General features: G+C 44.8%; 1 protein-coding gene across 3 annotated transcripts; it reads right to left on the reverse strand.

The window, feature by feature from the left end:
* Window positions 1-463: 463 nt before the first annotated feature.
* On the reverse strand, window positions 464-7,038 carry LOC123063464 (uncharacterized). Of its 3 annotated transcripts, XR_006430341.1 has the most exons (7): window positions 6,654-7,028; window positions 5,607-5,722; window positions 5,421-5,534; window positions 2,606-2,652; window positions 2,028-2,240; window positions 1,289-1,581; window positions 464-778 (listed from the first exon to the last, which is right to left on the reverse strand). XR_006430341.1 is itself a non-coding variant. In XM_044487255.1 (4 exons), the coding sequence occupies exons 1-3, from the start codon at window positions 6,882-6,884 to the stop codon at window positions 5,471-5,473; spliced, it is 411 nt and encodes a 136-aa protein (XP_044343190.1). In that variant the 5' UTR covers window positions 6,885-7,029; the 3' UTR covers window positions 3,230-3,434; window positions 5,421-5,470. The 3 variants fall into 3 exon arrangements, 1 of the variants encoding a protein (XP_044343190.1); XR_006430342.1 differs by lacking the exons at window positions 464-778; window positions 1,289-1,581 and adding an exon at window positions 1,698-1,930 and having other exon boundaries at window positions 6,654-7,038; XM_044487255.1 differs by lacking the exons at window positions 464-778; window positions 1,289-1,581; window positions 2,028-2,240; window positions 2,606-2,652 and adding an exon at window positions 3,230-3,434 and having other exon boundaries at window positions 6,654-7,029.
* Between the last annotated feature and the right edge of the window lie 9,986 nt (window positions 7,039-17,024).

The following is a 17,024-nucleotide window of genomic DNA, read 5'->3' on the forward strand; positions in this document are numbered from 1 at the left end:
TTGGTCATCGGTGATCCGAATCACGTCGAGTACGACTCCATCATCACCATCCCCTTGAACGCTTCCGCACTCGATCTACAAGTGGTATGTAGATGCAAACTCTTCCCCTTGACTCGTTGCTTAGATGAACTCATAGATGGATCTTGGTGAAACCGTAGGAAAAATTTTAATTTTCTGCAACGTTCCCCAACACTACATACCCTTGTACTCCCTCCGTTCCGAAATATAGGTCGCTGGGGCTTCTGTTCCGACCAGGTGAAAACGTGACAATTGACCTGAATACCCCTCGTTCAAAATTTGAATCCCCGATCGATCGTCTTCCACCTTCGCTTCCGCCCTCCACCTCCACCTCCGCCTCCGCCTCCGCCCTCCACCTCCACCCTCACCTCTGCCCTCCACCTCCACCTCCACCTCCAGCTCCACCTCCACCTCCATCTCCACCTCCACCTCCACCTCCACCTCCACCTCCGCCCTCCACCTCCTCTGCCCCCTGCCCCCTGCCCAGGCGCTACCGCCGCTGGAGTAGAGCTGGTACTCTGCTGCCGCCCACGCACAGGGGCTCCTCCTGGCCCGCGCCCAGGTGGAGGCGAGCACAGGTTGTTCCTCCACCTCCACCTCCGTACCCACCTCCGGCCACTACATCCAGGCGCAGGCGCTCCTCCTCTCCCACGTCCAGGGGCTGCTGCTGGGCTCGGCTGCTGCTGGGCAGGTTCATCTCCTCTCTCTGATCATTTGATCCTCTGCTGGAGTACATCTCTCTGCTGTCGCTGGAAACAAACTGCAAGCATAAACAAAACTCAAGTGATTCAAGAGATGTACTGATTCAAGTGTAGTCAAGAGTATAACTGAATTTGGTAGAATAATTCAGAGAAACCACTAAGTTTGAACTAATAATTTGATTCAAGTGATAGAGTACTGATGGAGTAAGTAATTTGAACAAAAGGACTAGCAAATCATAACCGTGGCATTTCAGATAATAGGAGTAGCAGATCATAAACTGTAGCAAATTTTGTCAGTAAACTGAATACTCCCAGCAAATTTTGTTATGCACTGGAGTTCCCAGCAAATTTTGTTTGCCTAACTGGATCCGAGCAGTGACTGTGATAACAAGTCTCCTTGAACCTGATAGTAGTCAGTGTGGAGCTCTTGTCAACAAACTCCCTGATACAAACATCACCATCCAACCAATCATGGCAGCCAGGCAGGCAAAGTAACCCAAAATAAGCTACTGTACCTATGTAGCTACACTGAAGTGAAGCGAGCTGATCATAGTGGTAGGTAGCAGTACCTTTGCGTTGAAGGTGTATCGCTCGATGCCCTTCCAGTTGTCGACGTCGTAGGCAGTGTAGTGCTTGCAGCATGCGGCGACCTTGAGCGCGCCGTCGGTGACGCCGCCGGCGCCGGCGTCCTGGAGCCCGTGATGTATCCGACGGCGTACTTGCTGGCCAGCAGCGGGTCCTCGCCGGGCGTCTCCTGGCCCCGGCCCCACCGCGGGTCCCGGAAGATGTTGATGTTGGGGCTCCAGAAGGTCAACCCTGCCAACCCCACATTGTGCATCGCCCGCGCCTCCGTCGACACCACCTGCACGCACCAGGAAAAACCTTCAGAAATTTTCAACAATGTCGACGACCCATGCTGCCATGCACGCACAGGTCGGCACGGCGCACTGAAGTGGTGGCAGCTGGGCGTTGGTCCAGGCAAGCAGTGGATAATGATATTGAGATGGTAGGTGCAACCGAATGGAGGAAAAAAGAGTAATGTCGGCCTATCTGGCATCAAAACGGCATAAAAAACCAGGCATCTGCTACAGAACCAGCATCTCCTACAAGCATGCTGAAACGGCCTATCTAGGAACTTTGAACCTGATAGAGGTCTTGCTGACATGCTCTTTGAATATCTTAAGCATATGAATACCTTGCTCAAGGTTGATCTGAATTGTCGACAAAAACGAGCAAATAGAACAATAAGGTACGGCCTATCTGGGATGTCAGAGAACCAAAAAATAATAAACATTCATCGACACTTACATCCTGTGTGTCACGGCTGTTTGTGACCGGTTTGCCCTTGTTGTTCTCTAGGATGATGTGCTTGAGAATGTTGTTGGGAACATCCTTGACAATGTGCCACTTGACAGAGAATTAACCATTCCACTTGTCTTGTTGCCAGTACTCTAGAGTTTTTTCAAAATCAACAGGACCAGTCATTTCAGCAACACCAACAAACTGTCCACTTGTATTCACCTGAAAGTTTGTAAGAAAGGAGATTCAATTAGCCCAAGGAAATCAAACTAAACATTCATAAAAGCAATAGCAAGTGTTGAGAACGTCCTTACTGAGAAAAACAAGAATACAGGGCAACTAGAGCCCTTTGCCTAAGCTTCTTGATAAGCAACATCAAGCTTCTTATTTCCACTGGTGGTACTTGCCCACACATTGTATTTTATACTCTTATGGATATCATCCTCGCTGGATGGTTTGATATCATTCACACTTTATTACAGTTAAAAGTACTCTAAGCACTTTATTACAGTTTGTACTCGAAGCACAAGTATTAAAATTACTCCTACTCTTTATTATAGGTTATATTCCAAGCACAAGAGTAGTACCTGAAAGCAACGGAAGATGGTTGTCCCAGACCTCAACTGCACTCCACCTGCAGAAGATGAAATGGATGGTGATGATGCAGGAGTACAAATGGATGATGATGCAGGAGTACAAATGGATGAAGATGCAGGAGTACAACATGCAGGTACAACTACAGTGGCATTTCAAAAAAATTCAGTTAATGATGGAAGAAAAAACCAGTTAAATTACAGAATACAGTTTGATGATATGATGATATACTCATTTGAGCATTTGATGATATGATCATATCATCATTTGATCATTTGATGATATGATGATATAATCATTTGAGCATTTGATGATATGATCATATCATCATTTGATCATTTTCTTATGTTCATTTGACCATTTTTCCTTTGATCATTTGATCATTTTTCCTTTGTTGTATTTCTTTGTGCAGGTGTTGAGCAATCAGTTAAAAAAAGGGATGGCCTCGATGACAAGCAAAAGTATGCTGCTTATGTTGCAATGCACACACTTTGCATGAGTAGAGGGGGCAAATTCGAAAGAGATGACAGGAAAAAGATTGCCAGTTTCTTTGGAGTGGGTGTATGGAATGTACAAAGAGTTTGGAAGAAAGCAATGAAGCAAACTGCTAACGGTCAGGAGGTGGATGTTTCAAGTGAGAGAAAAGGGAACTGCGGAAGAAAGCCAAAAGACATCAATCTAGATCAAATACCTACCATCCCACTTAACAAGAGGTCTACTATCAGGTCACTTGCTTGGCAACTCGGGTGCAGCCCTACGACACTCCATCGGAATTTCATGCTGAAGTTGATAAAGAGGCATACAAACTGCTTGAAGCCAGCTCTGAATGAAAAGAACAAGAAGGATAGAATGAAATTTTGCTTGTCAATGCTCGATGAGACAACAACACAAACTGAAAGGCCAAAATTCAAGACCATGCACAACATTATTCATATTGACGAGAAATGGTTCTATATGACCAAGAAAAAAAGAAACTATTATCTGTTGTATGGGGAGGAAGAGCCTACAAGAACTCTGCAAAACGGCAGTTGTATTGGAAAGGTTATGTTCTTGACAGCTGTTGCTAGGCCGAGGTGGGATAATGAAGGAAATGTGACCTTCTCTGGAAAAATTGGAATTTGGCCGTTTGTGAAAGAAGTTCCGGCTCAGAGGAGAAGCGACAACAGGCCCAGAGGAACATTGGAGACAAAGTCTATAAAAGTCAACAGGCAAGTAATGAGAGAGTTCATGATAGAGAACCTACTGCCAGCAATACAAGCATCTTGGCCTGAGAATGATGTTGGGCAAACTATCTATATACAGCAAGACAACGCTAAACCTCATATCTTGCCTAACGACCCAGAATTTATAGCGGCTGTGGAAAGAACTGGACTCGATATCAGACTAATTCAACAACCTGCCAATAGCCCTGATCTGAATGGCCTTGACCTTGGGTTCTTCAACTCGTTGCAATCACTGACAGATTGTCTAAGCCCTAGAACGCTTAAGGATCTTATCAACGGTGTGCTAGATGAATTTAATAACTATGAGGTTTACAAGCTGAACAGAGTTTTCCTATCTCTACAAGCTTGCATGATTGAAATCTTGAACCATGCAGGGGGTAATGGGTATAAAATACCCCATGGGAACAAGGAAAGGCTAGAGAACATTGGGATGCTACCTCCAAGACTTACATGCCCTCAAGAGGTATATGCAAATGCCTTGCACAATCTTGGGATAATGGAGAGAGTTGCTTGTTAAGATGCTTGAGGAGTTGCTTGTCGAGATGCTTGTTGAGATGCTTGAGGAGTTGCTTGTCGAGATGCTTGTTGAGATGCTTGAGGAGTTGCTTGTCGAGATGCTTGTTGATATGCTTGAGGAGTTGCTTGTCGAGATGCTTGTTGAGATGCTTGAGGAGTTGCTTGTCGAGATGCTTGTTGATATGCTTGAGGAGTTGCTTGTCGAGATGCTTGTTGAGATGCTTGAGGAGTTGCTTGTCGAGATGCTTGTCGAGATGCTTGTTGATATGCTTGAGGAGTTGCTTGTCGAGATGCTTGTTGAGATGCTTGAGGAGTTGCTTGTCGAGACATGTTTGCAAAAGGCTTGTGTGGAGTATGAGATATGACTATGATCATTTGTATGAGAAGTGGCTATGATCATTTGTATGAGATGTGGCTATGATAATTTTGTAAACTCAACATTTGTACTATGATCATTTCGTGTACCTCCTTGTTGTGATAAGTTTTGAAAAAATATATTTGTATGATCATTTGAACTCCTCATGTGTATGATCATTTGTGTAATTCCTTGTTGTGATAAGTTTTCGTTTTTTTATTTGTATTGTACTCCTCATTTTGTACTCCTTGTTTTGAGTAAAGGAGAGGAGTATGAAAATTTTCTTATGAGAAGAGTAGGAGAGGAACAGTTTAAAGTTTCAGTGGTCAAAATAGAAGAAGAGAAGAGAAGTTAAAGCATGCACAACTTGCTTCCGCTACTGAAAATGAAGACAAAATTGCTGAACTAGTGTTGTGTGCAAGTGCAAGTACTCAAGTGCAAGCAAACAAAATTTCTTTGAGTAGCTATCATGTTCAGTAATCAAACTGAATCAAATGCATGCACATAATACTTGCATGTTCATAATACTTGCTGAAAAATTAAAGGAACAGTTTCATGTTCAGAATACTTGCATGTTCATAATAGTTGCTGAAAAATACTCCAAGCAAAATTACTTCAAGCAAAATTGACAAGTTAAATCTTGTTCAAAATTACTCTAAGCAACATACCCCAACCACATGCCTTATTTTAAACAGAACAAGGAATTCTAACTACCTTGTGTCAGGTGTCCTCCCACGATGTGGGTGATTCAGGGTGTCGTGCCGTTACTGCATTGCAAAGAGATCAAACACAAGACACCAAGTGTGGCTGAATAAACACTGAATATCCCTGTCAAAACAACAGACATCTGAAATTATGGTCGACAGGTAGACAGACAGAGATCAGTTGACCTTATCTTACCCCATCAATTCGAGATAACTCTGCGTGAACTCTAGAGGGCCCCGTCGCCCATGACTCCATGAGGCGATGACCAGTGACTTCAAGCATAGCACTAGCCCGGCGATAAATCCAATTGTCTGCAAGGATACAGTTAACACCAAATTCAGTCAAAAAAAACCTTTTACCCTCGCAGTGACACAGTGTACAGTGTTGCAGTTCACCAGGCAGAGACCTACTGCAGATATGTTCATCAGCGATATTCAGTAAACTAAATTCAGCGCGGGGGCAGCTGCGAGCTACACAAACTAAATTTTGTCTTCATAAACTAAATTTTGTCTTCATAAATTTTCTGAAGAAGCACATGTAGAACTAAGGCAAATTTTCTGAAGTTTAACAAAACTACAGAAGCTGCACCATGACAAAACTACAGAAGTTGGAGTACAAATTTTCTAAGGAGAGAAGAAGACAATTTACTCCAGGGCTACATGAGTAACATAAAAAGGTTTCTACTCCAGCAAGAAAAATGCTACTGCTAATGCAAGCACAAGTTAACTGCTACTGCTAATGCAAGTTAAAGTTATACTCCTACATGAGTACACTTTACTGAAAAGAAGAGAGGAAGGGAGGACACTGCTGCAAAAGCACAAGTTACTGCTACTCTAGTTTTAAGCAAGCATCACTAGAGTACTCCAAATTATCAATTCAAGCTACTGCAGTGCAAGCTAGTGCTATACTCCTACTCCCTTTTGTCAGAAATCTACATCTAAGAAACAAATCTAAACATTTCAGATTTGGAGTAGTACAAAAATATGGATTAATTTCCTTTACATTTCACTTTTCACAGCTCCTCCAATATGGATTTTGTTGGCAGGTCACACAGGAAGCATAGTTCAACTAATGTTCACAGGAAGAACAAAATCCTCTGCACCACCGCAGATAAGTACACCAACATCTGCAGCTAAGAAGAACATCTGCAGCTAAGTACAACAACATTTACACGGCCGCCTCCTCATCCAGCGCACTCATTAACCCCTGTGAGTGGCCAGGCCATGGAGAGAGATTCCTTACCTTGAGGTTCAGCTCGTGAGTAGGCGCTCCACTGTCGCCCCGCCGCTGCAGCTCCGTTGCTCCGCCGCCGCGACGCTGCTCCACATCCAGCGCGACTTCGTCACCGGCGTCGGGGCACGCGGATCCATCATCGACGCGTGCGGATCCAGCGCTAGCGCACACGAACCCAGCGCCTCCGCCGCCCAGAAGCTCGTCGCCGGTGCTAAAAAGGTAGTCTTTTGACCTCGGCATGTTGGATTTCTGGCGCCCGCCGTGGGAGAAAACGGGGTCACGCCGTGGGAGGAAGCTAGCGACGACAGGGGGGAAAGGAGAGTTCGGCGTTCTTGGGAGGAAAGGAGAGACCGGCGACGAGAGCAGAGGAGAGGCGGGCGAGAGGAGGGGATCTGGGAGTGGCGGGCGTGAGGAGGCAGACGAGTGGAGTGGAGCGAGTGGAACGAGACATGGAGCGAGTGGAGCGGTGGGAGGGCATTTTGGGAAAGTAGAAAAATCTCGTAACGTGAAAAATTTTGTACGTGGATCGCTCCAGCGACTTACATTTCGGAACAGAGGGAGTAGATCGCTAAGCGGAAGCGTTCAAGAGAATGGGGTTGAATGAGTCGTACTCGTCCTGATCCAAATCACCAGAGATCCTAGTGCCGAACGGACGGCACCTCCGCGTTCAACACACGTACAGCCCGGTGACGTCTCCCATGCCTTGATCCAGCAAGGAGAGAGGGAGAGGTTGAGGAAGACTCCATCCAGCAGCAGCACAACGGCGTGGTGGTGGTGGAGGAGTGTGGTACTCCAGCAGGGCTTCGCCAAGCACCGCAAGAGACGAGGAGGGAGAGGGGTAGGGCTGCGCCAAGAAGGAGAGGAACTCATGTGTCTTGGGCAGCCCAAACCTCAAGTATATATAGGGGGAGGGGAGGGGCTGCGCCCCCACCTAGGGTTCCCTCCCTAGGGGTGGCGGCCACAAGGGGGGGAGGGGGAGGCGCACCTGGGGTGGGCCTTAGGGCCCATCTGCCCTAGGGTTTGCCGCCCTTCCCTCTTGGAGGCGCCTTGGGCCTTGGTGGGGGGCGCACCAGCCCACCTGGGGCTGGTCCCCTCCCACACTTGGCCCATGCAGCCCTCCGGGGCTGGTGGCCCCACTTGGTGGACCCCCGGACCCCTCCGGTGGTCCCGGTACACTACCGGTAAAACCCGAAACTTTTCCGGTGACCAAAACAGGACTTCCCATATATAAATCTTTACCTCCGGACCATTCCGGAACTCCTCGTGACGTCCGGGATCTCATCCGGGATTCCAAACAACATTCGGTAACCACGTATATCTATTCCTTATAACCCTAGCGTCATCGAACCTTAAGTGTGTAGACCCTATGGGTTTGGGAACCATGCAGACATGACTGAGACGTTCTCCGGTCAATAACCAACAGCGGGATCTGGATACCCACGTTGGTTCCTACATGTTCCACGATGATCTCATCGGATGAACCACGATGTTGAGGATTCGATCAATCCCGTATACAATTCCCTTTGTCTAGCGGTACGATACTTGCCCGAGATTCGATCGTCGGTATCCCGATACCTTGTTCAATCTCGTTACTGGCAAGTCTCTTTACTCGTTCCGCAACATATCATCCCGTGATCAACTCCTTGGTCACATTGTGCACATTATGATGATGTCCTACCGAGTGGGCCCAGAGATACCTCTCCGTTTACACGGAGTGACAAATCCCAGTCTCGATTCGTGCCAACCCAACAGGCACTTTCGGAGATACCCGTAGTGCACCTTTATAGCCACCCAGTTACGTTGTGACGTTTGGCACACCCAAAGTATTCCTATGGTATCCGGGAGTTGCACAATCTCATGGTCTGAGGAAATGATACTTGACATTAGAAAAGCTTTAGCATGCGAACTACACGATCTTGTGCTATGCTTAGGATTGGGTCTTGTCCATCACATCATTCTCCTAATGATGTGATCCCGTCATCAACGACATCCAATATCCATGGTCAGGAAATCGTAACCATCTATTGATCAATGAGCTAGTCAACTAGAGGCTTACTAGGGACATGGTGTTGTCTATGTATCCACACATGTATCTGAGTTTCCTATCAATACAATTCTAGCATGGATAATAAACGATTATCATGGACAAGGAAATATAATAATAATCAATTTATTATTGCCTCTAGGGCATATTTCCAACAAACAGAACAGAGGAGTTTTTACCAACCCGAGGAATCAGGCAGGGAGATCCAATCTCCCCATATTTATTTCTATTGGGAGCTGAGGGTCTATCTTGCTTATTAAGGTCGAGGAGTAGCAACGAGCATGTGAGGGGCGTGGTGATTGCCCCAACCGCCCCTCCGGTTAATCATCTTTTATTTGCTGATGATTGTCTTCTTATGTTTAAGGCTAATACCGAGGGAGAAATTGTTATGAGAGACACCATTCAACCATATTGTGATGCATCGGGACAACGAATCAACCTTTCAAAATCAAGTATTTTCTTTGGTAAGGGTTGTCCGAAAGAGACTAGGAATGTGGTGAAAGACATCCTCGAGGTCACCAATGAATCTCTTTCAGAGAAATATTTAGGGCTGCCGACCGAGGTTGGCAAGTCAACGAACGGGGCCTTCAGGTACATTAAAGACAGATTATGGGGTAAGATTCTGTTGGAAATATGCCCTAGAGGCAATAATAAATAAGTTATTATTATATTTCCTTGTTCATTATAATCGTTTATTATCCATGCTAGAATTGTATTGATAGGAAACTCAGATACATGTGTGGATACATAGACAACACCATGTCCCTAGTAAGCCTCTAGTTGACTAGCTCGTTGATCAATAGATGGTTACGGTTTCCTAACCATGGACATTGGATGTCATTGATAACGGGATCACCTCATTAGGAGAATGATGTGATGGACAAGACCCAATCCTAAGCCTAGCACAAAGATCATGTAGTTCGTATGCTAAAGCTTTTCTAATGTCAAGTATCATTTCCTTAGACCATGAGATTGTGCAACTCCCGGATACCGTAGGAATGCTTTGGTGTACCAAACGTCACAATGTAACTGGGTGGCTATAAAGGTGCACTACGGGTATCTCTGTAAGTGTATGTTGGGTTGGCATGAATCGAGACTGGGATTTGTCACTCCGTGTAAACGGAGAGGTATCTCTGGGCCCACTCGGTAGGACATCATCATAATGTGCACAATGTGATCAAGGATTTGATCACGGGATGATGTGTTACAGAACGAGTAAAGAGACTTGCCGGTAACGAGATTGAACAAGGTATCGGGATACCGACGATCGAATCTCGGGCAAGTATCGTACCGCTAGACAAAGGGAATTGTATACGGGATTGATTAAGTCCTTGACACCGTGGTTCATCCGATGAGATCATCGTGGAACATGTGGGAGCCAACATGGGTATCCAGATCCCGCTATTGGTTATTGACCGGAGAACGTCTCGGTCATGTCTGCATGTCTCCCGAACCCGTAGGGTCTACATACTTAAGGTTCGATGACACTAGGGTTATAAAGGAAGTTTGTATGTGGTTACCGAATGTTGTTCGGAGTCCCGGATGAGATCCCGGACATCACGAGGAGTTCCGGAATGGTCTGGAGGTAAAGATTTATATATGGGAAGTCCTGTTTTGGTCACCGAACAAGTTTCGGGGTCACCGGTATTGTACCGGGACCACCGGAAGGGTCCCGGGGGTCCACCGGGTGGGGCCACCTGCCCCGGGGGGGGGGGGCACATGGGCTGTAAGGGGGTGTGCCTTGGTCTATATGGGCCAAGGGCACCAGCCCCAAGAGGCCCATGCGCCAAGTGATAAGGAAAGGAAGAGTCCTAAAGGGGGAAGGCACCTCCGAGGTGCCCTGGGGAGGAGGGACTCCTCCCTAGCCGCACCCTTCCTTGGAGGAAGGGCCAAGGCTGCGCCCCCCTCTATATATATGTGTGGGGGTGGGAGGGCAGCCATACCTTTGCCTTTGGTGCAGCCCTCCCCTCTCCCAAGTCCTTCTCCTCTCCCGTGGTGCTTGGCGAAGCCCTGCAGGATTGCCACGCTCCTTCACCACCACCACGCCGTTGTGCTGCTGCTGGATGGAGTCTTCCTCAACCTCTCCCTCTCTCCTTGCTGGATCAAGGCATGGGAGACGTCACCGGGCTGTACGTGTGTTGAACGCGGAGGTGCCGTGCGTTTGGCACTTGGTCATCGGTGATTTGGATCACGGCGAGTACGACTCCATCAACCCCGTTCACTTGAACGCTTCCGCTTAGCCACAAGGGTATGTAGATGAACTATCCTTCCCCTCGTTGCTAGTTTCTCCATAGATAGATCTTGGTGACACGTAGGAAATTTTTGAATTTCTGCTACGTTCCCCAACAGTGGCATCATGAGCTAGGTCTATGCGTAGTTTCTATGCACGAGTAGAACACAAAGTAGTTGTGGACGTTGATTTTGTTCAATATGCTTGCCGTTACTAGTCTTATCTTGATTCGGCGGCATCGTGGGATGAAGCGGCCCGGACCAACCTTACACGTATGCTTACGTGAGACCGGTTCCACCGACTGACATGCACTAGTTGCATTAGGTGGCTGGCGGCTGTCTGTCTCTCCCACTTTAGTCGGATCGGATTCGATGAAAAGGGTCCTTATGAAGGGTAAATAGCAATTGGCATATCACGTTGTGGTTTTTGCGTAGGTAAGAAACGTTCTTGCTAGAAACCCATAGCAGCCACGTAAAACATGCAAACAACAATTAGAGGACGTCTAACTTGTTTTTGCAGGGTATGCTATGTCATGTGATATGGCCAAAGGATGTGATGAATGATATATGTGATGTATGAGATGATCATGTTCTTGTAATAGGAATCACGACTTGCATGTCGATGAGTATGACAACCGACAGGAGCCATAGGAGTTGTCTTAATTTATTTATGACCTGCGTGTCAACATAAACGTCATGTAATTACTTTACTTTATTGCTAACCGTTAGCTGTAGTAGTAGAAGTAATAGTTGACGAGACAACTTTAAGAAGACACGATGATGGAGATCATGATGATGGAGATCATGGTGTCATGCCGGTGACGATGATGATCATGGAGCCCCGAAGATGGAGATCAAAAGGAGAAATATGATATTGGCCATATCATGTCACTATTTGATTGCATGTGATGTTTATCATGTTTATGCATCTTGTTTGCTTAGAACAACAGTAGTAAATAAGATGATCCCTCATTAAAATTTCAAGAAGGTGTTCCCCCTAACTGTGCACCGTTGCGACAGTTTGTTGTTTCAAAGCACCACGTGATGATCGGGTGTTTGATTCCAACGTTCACATACAACGGGTGTAAGACAGATTTACACATGCAAACACTTAGGTTGACTTGACGAGCCTAGCATGTGTACAGACATGGCCTCGGAACACAGAAGACCGAAAGGTCGAGCATGAGTCGTATGGTAGATACGATCAGCATGAAGATGTTCACCGATGTTGACTAGTCCGTCTCACGTGATGATCGGACACGGCCTAGTTGACTCGGATCATGTAATCACTTAGATGACTAGAGGGATGTCTATCTGAGTGGGAGTTCATAAGATGAACTAAATTATCCTGAACATAGTCAAAAGGTCTTCGCAAATTATGTCGTAGCTCGCGCTTTAGTTCTACTGTTTAGTTATGTTCCTAGAGAAAAATTAGTTGAAAGTTGATAGTAGCAATTAAGCGGACTAGGTCCGTAAACTGAGGATTGTCCTTATTGCTTCATAGAAGGCTTGTGTCCTTAATGCACCGCTCAGTGTGTTGAACCTCGAACGTCGTCTGTGGATGTTGCGAACATCTGACATACACGTTTTGATGACTACATGATAGTTCAGTGCGTAATGCTAAACGGTTTAGAGTTGAGGCACCGAAGACGTTTTGAAACATCGCGAAACATATGAGATGCTTCGAGGGCTGAAATTGGGATTTCAGGCTCATGCCCACGTCAAGAGGTATAAGACCTCCGACGATTTTCTTAGCCTGCAAACTAAGGGAGAAAAGCTCAATTGTTGAGCTTGTGCTCAGATTGTCTGAGTACAACAATCATTTGAATCGAGTGGGAGTTGATCTTCCAGATAAGATAGTGATGTTTCTCCGAAGTCATTACCACCAAGCTGCTAGAGCTTCGTGATGAACTATAATATATAAGGGACATATATGATGATCCTTGAGATATTCGTGATGTTTGACACCAAAGTAGAAATCAAGAAGGAGTATCAATTGTTGATGGTTGGTGAAACCACTAGTTTCAAGAAGGGCAAGGGCACGAAGGGATACTTCATTAAACGGCAAATCAGCTGCTGCTCTAATGAAGAAACCCAAGGTTGAACCCAAACCCGGGACTAAGTGCTTCTGTAATAAAGGGAACAACCACTGGAGCTGAATTACCCTAGATACTTGGTAGAAGAGAAGGCTGGCAAGGTCGATAGAAGTATATTGGATATACATTGTGTTAATGTGTACTTTACTAGTACTCCTAGTAGCACCAGGGTATTAGATACCGGTTCGGTTGCTAAGTGTTAGTAACTCGAAACAAAAGGCTACTGAATAAACGGAGACTAGCTAAAGGTGAGCTGACGATATGTTTTGGAAGTGTTTCCAATGTTGATATGATCAAGCAACGCACGCTCCCTCTACCATCGAGATTGGTGTTAAACCTAAATAATTGTTATTTGGTGTTTGCGTTGAGCATAGACATGGTTGGATTATGTCTATCGCAATACGGTTATTCATTTAAGGAGAATAACGGTTACTCTGTTTATTTGAATAATACCTTCAATGGTATTGCACCTAAAATGAATGGTTTATTGAATCTCGATCGTAGTGATACACATGTTCATGCCAAAAGATATAAGATAGTAATGATAGTACCACCTACTTGTGGCACTGCCACTTAAGTCATATCGGTATAAAACGCATGAAGAAGCTCCATGTTGATGGATCTTTGGGCTCACTCATTTTTGAAAGGATTGAGACATCCGAACCATGGTTGTTGGTAGATATGCATGAAGAAACTCTATACAGATGGATCGTTTGGACTCACTTGATTTTGAATCACTTGATACATGCAAATCATACCACATGGGCAAGATGACTGAAAGCCTCGTTTTCAGTAAAATGGAACTAGAAAGCAACTTGTTGGAAGTAATACATTTTGATGTGTGCAATCAAATGAGTGCTGAGCCATGTAGTGGATATCGTTATGTTCTTACTTCACAGATGATTTGAGTAGATGTTGAGTATATTTACTTGATGAATCACGAGTCTGAATTATTGAAAGGTTCAAGTAATTTCAGGGTGAAGTTGAAAGATCGTCGTGACAAGAGGATAAAAGATCTATGATATGATCATAGAGATGAATATCTGAATTACGAGTTTGGCACAGAATTGAGACATTGTGAAAATTATTTCACAACTAATACAGCCTGGAACACCATAGTGTGATGGTGTGTCCGAACATCATAACTGCACCTTATTGGATATGATGCATACCATGATGTCACTTATCGAATTACCACGATAGTTTATGGGTTAGGCATTAGAGACAACCACATTCACTTTAATAGGGCACCACGTAATTCCGATGAGATGACACCGTATGAAATATGGTTTAGAGAAACCTAAGCTGTCATTTCTTAAAAGTTTGGGGCTGCGACGCTTATGTGAAAAAAGTTTCATGCTGATAAGCTCGAACCCAAAGCGGATAAATGCATCTTCGTAGGACACCTAAAACAATTGGGTATACCTCCTGTCTCAGATCCGAAAGCAATAAGGGATTGTTTCTAGAATCGGGTCCTTTCTCGAGGAAAAGTTTCTCTCGAAAGAATTGAGTGGGAGGATGGTGGAGACTTGATGAGGTTATTGAACCGTCACTTCAATTAGTGTATAGCAGGGCACAAAGAGTTGTTCCTGTGGCACCTACACCAATTGAAGTGGAAGCTTATGATAGTGATCATGAAACTTCAGATCCAGTCACTACCAAACCTCGTGGGATGACAAGGATGCGTACTACTTCAGAGTGGTACGTAATCCTGTCTTAGAAGTCATGTTGCTAGACAACAATGAACCTACAAGCTATGGAGAAGCGATGGTGGGCATGGATTCCGATAAATGGCTCAAGGCCATAAAATCCGAGAGAGGATCCATGTATGAAAACAAAGTGTAGACTTTGGAAGAACTACTTGATGGTCGTAAGGCTGTTGGGTACATATGGATTTTAAAAGGAAGACAGACAATGATGGTAAGTGTCACCATTGAGAAAGCTCGACTTGTCATTGAGATGTTTCCCGACAAGTTCAAGGAGTTGACTATGATGAGACTTTCTCACTCGTAGCGATGCTAAGAGTCTGTTGGAATAATATTAGCGATTACTGCATTATTTATGAAATCTTGCAGATAGGATGTCAAAACATTGTTTCCTCGATGATTTTTGAGGAAAGGTTGTATGTGATACAACCGGAAGGTTTTGTCAATCCTGAAAGATGCTAATAAGTATGCAAAGCTCCAGCTGTCCTTCTAAGGACTGGAGTAAGCATCTCGGAGTTGGAATGTATGCTTTAATGAGATGATCAAAGATTTTGGGTGTATACAAAGTTTATGAGAAACTTGTATTTCCAAAGAAGTGAGTGGGAGCACTATAGAATTTCTGATAAATATATGTTGTTGACATATTGTTGATCAGAAATGACGTAGAATTTCTGGAAAGCATATAGGGTTATTTGGAAAGTGTTTTTCAATGGAAAGCCTGGATTAAGCTACTTGAACATTGAGCATCAAGATCTATAAGGATAGATCAGAACACTTAATGGTACTTTCAAATGAGCACATACCTTGACATGATCTTGAAGGTGTTCAAGATGGATCAGTCAAAGAAGGAGTTCTTGCCTGAGTGGTAAGGTATGAAGTTAAGACTTAAAGCTCGACCACGGCAGAATAGAGAGAAAGGATGAAGGTCGTCCCCTATGCTTAAGACATAGGCTCTACAGTATGCTGTGCTGTGTACCGCACCTGAAGTGTGCCTTGCCATGAGTCAGTCAAGGGGTACAAGAGTGATCCAAGAATGGATCACAGGACAGCGGTCAAAGTTATCCTTAGTAACTAGTGGACTAAGGAATTTTCTCGATTACAGAGGTGGTAAAAGAGTTCGTCGTAAAGGGTTACGCCGATGCAAACTTTGACACTAATCCAGATTATTCTGAGTAGTAAACTGGATTCGTATAGTAGAACAGTTATTTGGAATAGCTCCAAATAGAGCGTGGTAGTTGCATCTAGGAGATGACATAGAGATTTGTAAAGCACACACGGATCTGAAAGGTTCAGACCCGTTGACTGTAACCTCTCTCACAAGCATAACATGATCAAACCCAGAACTCTTCGAGTGTTAATCACATGGTAAATGTGAACTAGATGATTGACTCTAGTAAACTCTTTGGGTGTTAGTCACATGGGGATGTGACCTTGAGTGTTAATCACATATCGATGTGAACTAGATTATTGACTCTAGTGCAAGTGGGAGACTGTTGGAAATATGCCCTAGAGGCAATAATAAATAAGTTATTATTATATTTCCTTGTTCATGATAATCGTTTATTATCCATGCTAGAATTGTATTGATAGGAAACTCAGATACATGTGTGGATACATAGACAACACCATGTCCCTAGTAAGCCTCTAGTTGACTAGCTCGTTGATCAATAGATGGTTACGGTTTCCTAACCATGGACATTGGATGTCATTGATAACGGGATCACCTCATTAGGAGAATGATGTGATGGATAAGACCCAATCCTAAGCCTAGCACAAAGATCATGTAGTTCGTATGCTAAAGCTTTTCTAATGTCAAGTATCATTTCCTTAGACCATGAGATTGTGCAACTCCCGGATACCGTAGGAATGCTTTGGGTGTACCAAATGTCACAACGTAACTGGGTGGCTATAAAGGTGCACTACGGGTATCTCCGTAAGTGTCTGTTGGGTTGGCACGAATCGAGACTGGGATTTGTCACTTCGTGTAAACGGAGAGGTATCTCTGGGCCCACTCGGTAGGACATCATCATAATGTGCACAATGTGATCAAGGAGTTGATCACGGGATGATGTGTTACCGAACGAGTAAAGAGACTTGCCGGTAACGAGATTGAACAAGGTATCGGGATACCGACGATCGAATCTCGTCAAGTATCGTACCGCTAGACAAAGGGAATTGTATACGGGATTGATTAAGTCCTTGACACCGTGGTTCATCCGATGAGATCATCGTGGAACATGTGGGAGCCAACATGGGTATCCAGATCCCGCTATTGGTTATTGACCGGAGAACGTCTCGGTCATGT

The sequence above is a fragment of the Triticum aestivum genome, chromosome 3A, assembly GCF_018294505.1.
Source record: "Triticum aestivum cultivar Chinese Spring chromosome 3A, IWGSC CS RefSeq v2.1, whole genome shotgun sequence".
Classification (NCBI taxonomy): domain Eukaryota; kingdom Viridiplantae; phylum Streptophyta; class Magnoliopsida; order Poales; family Poaceae; genus Triticum; species Triticum aestivum.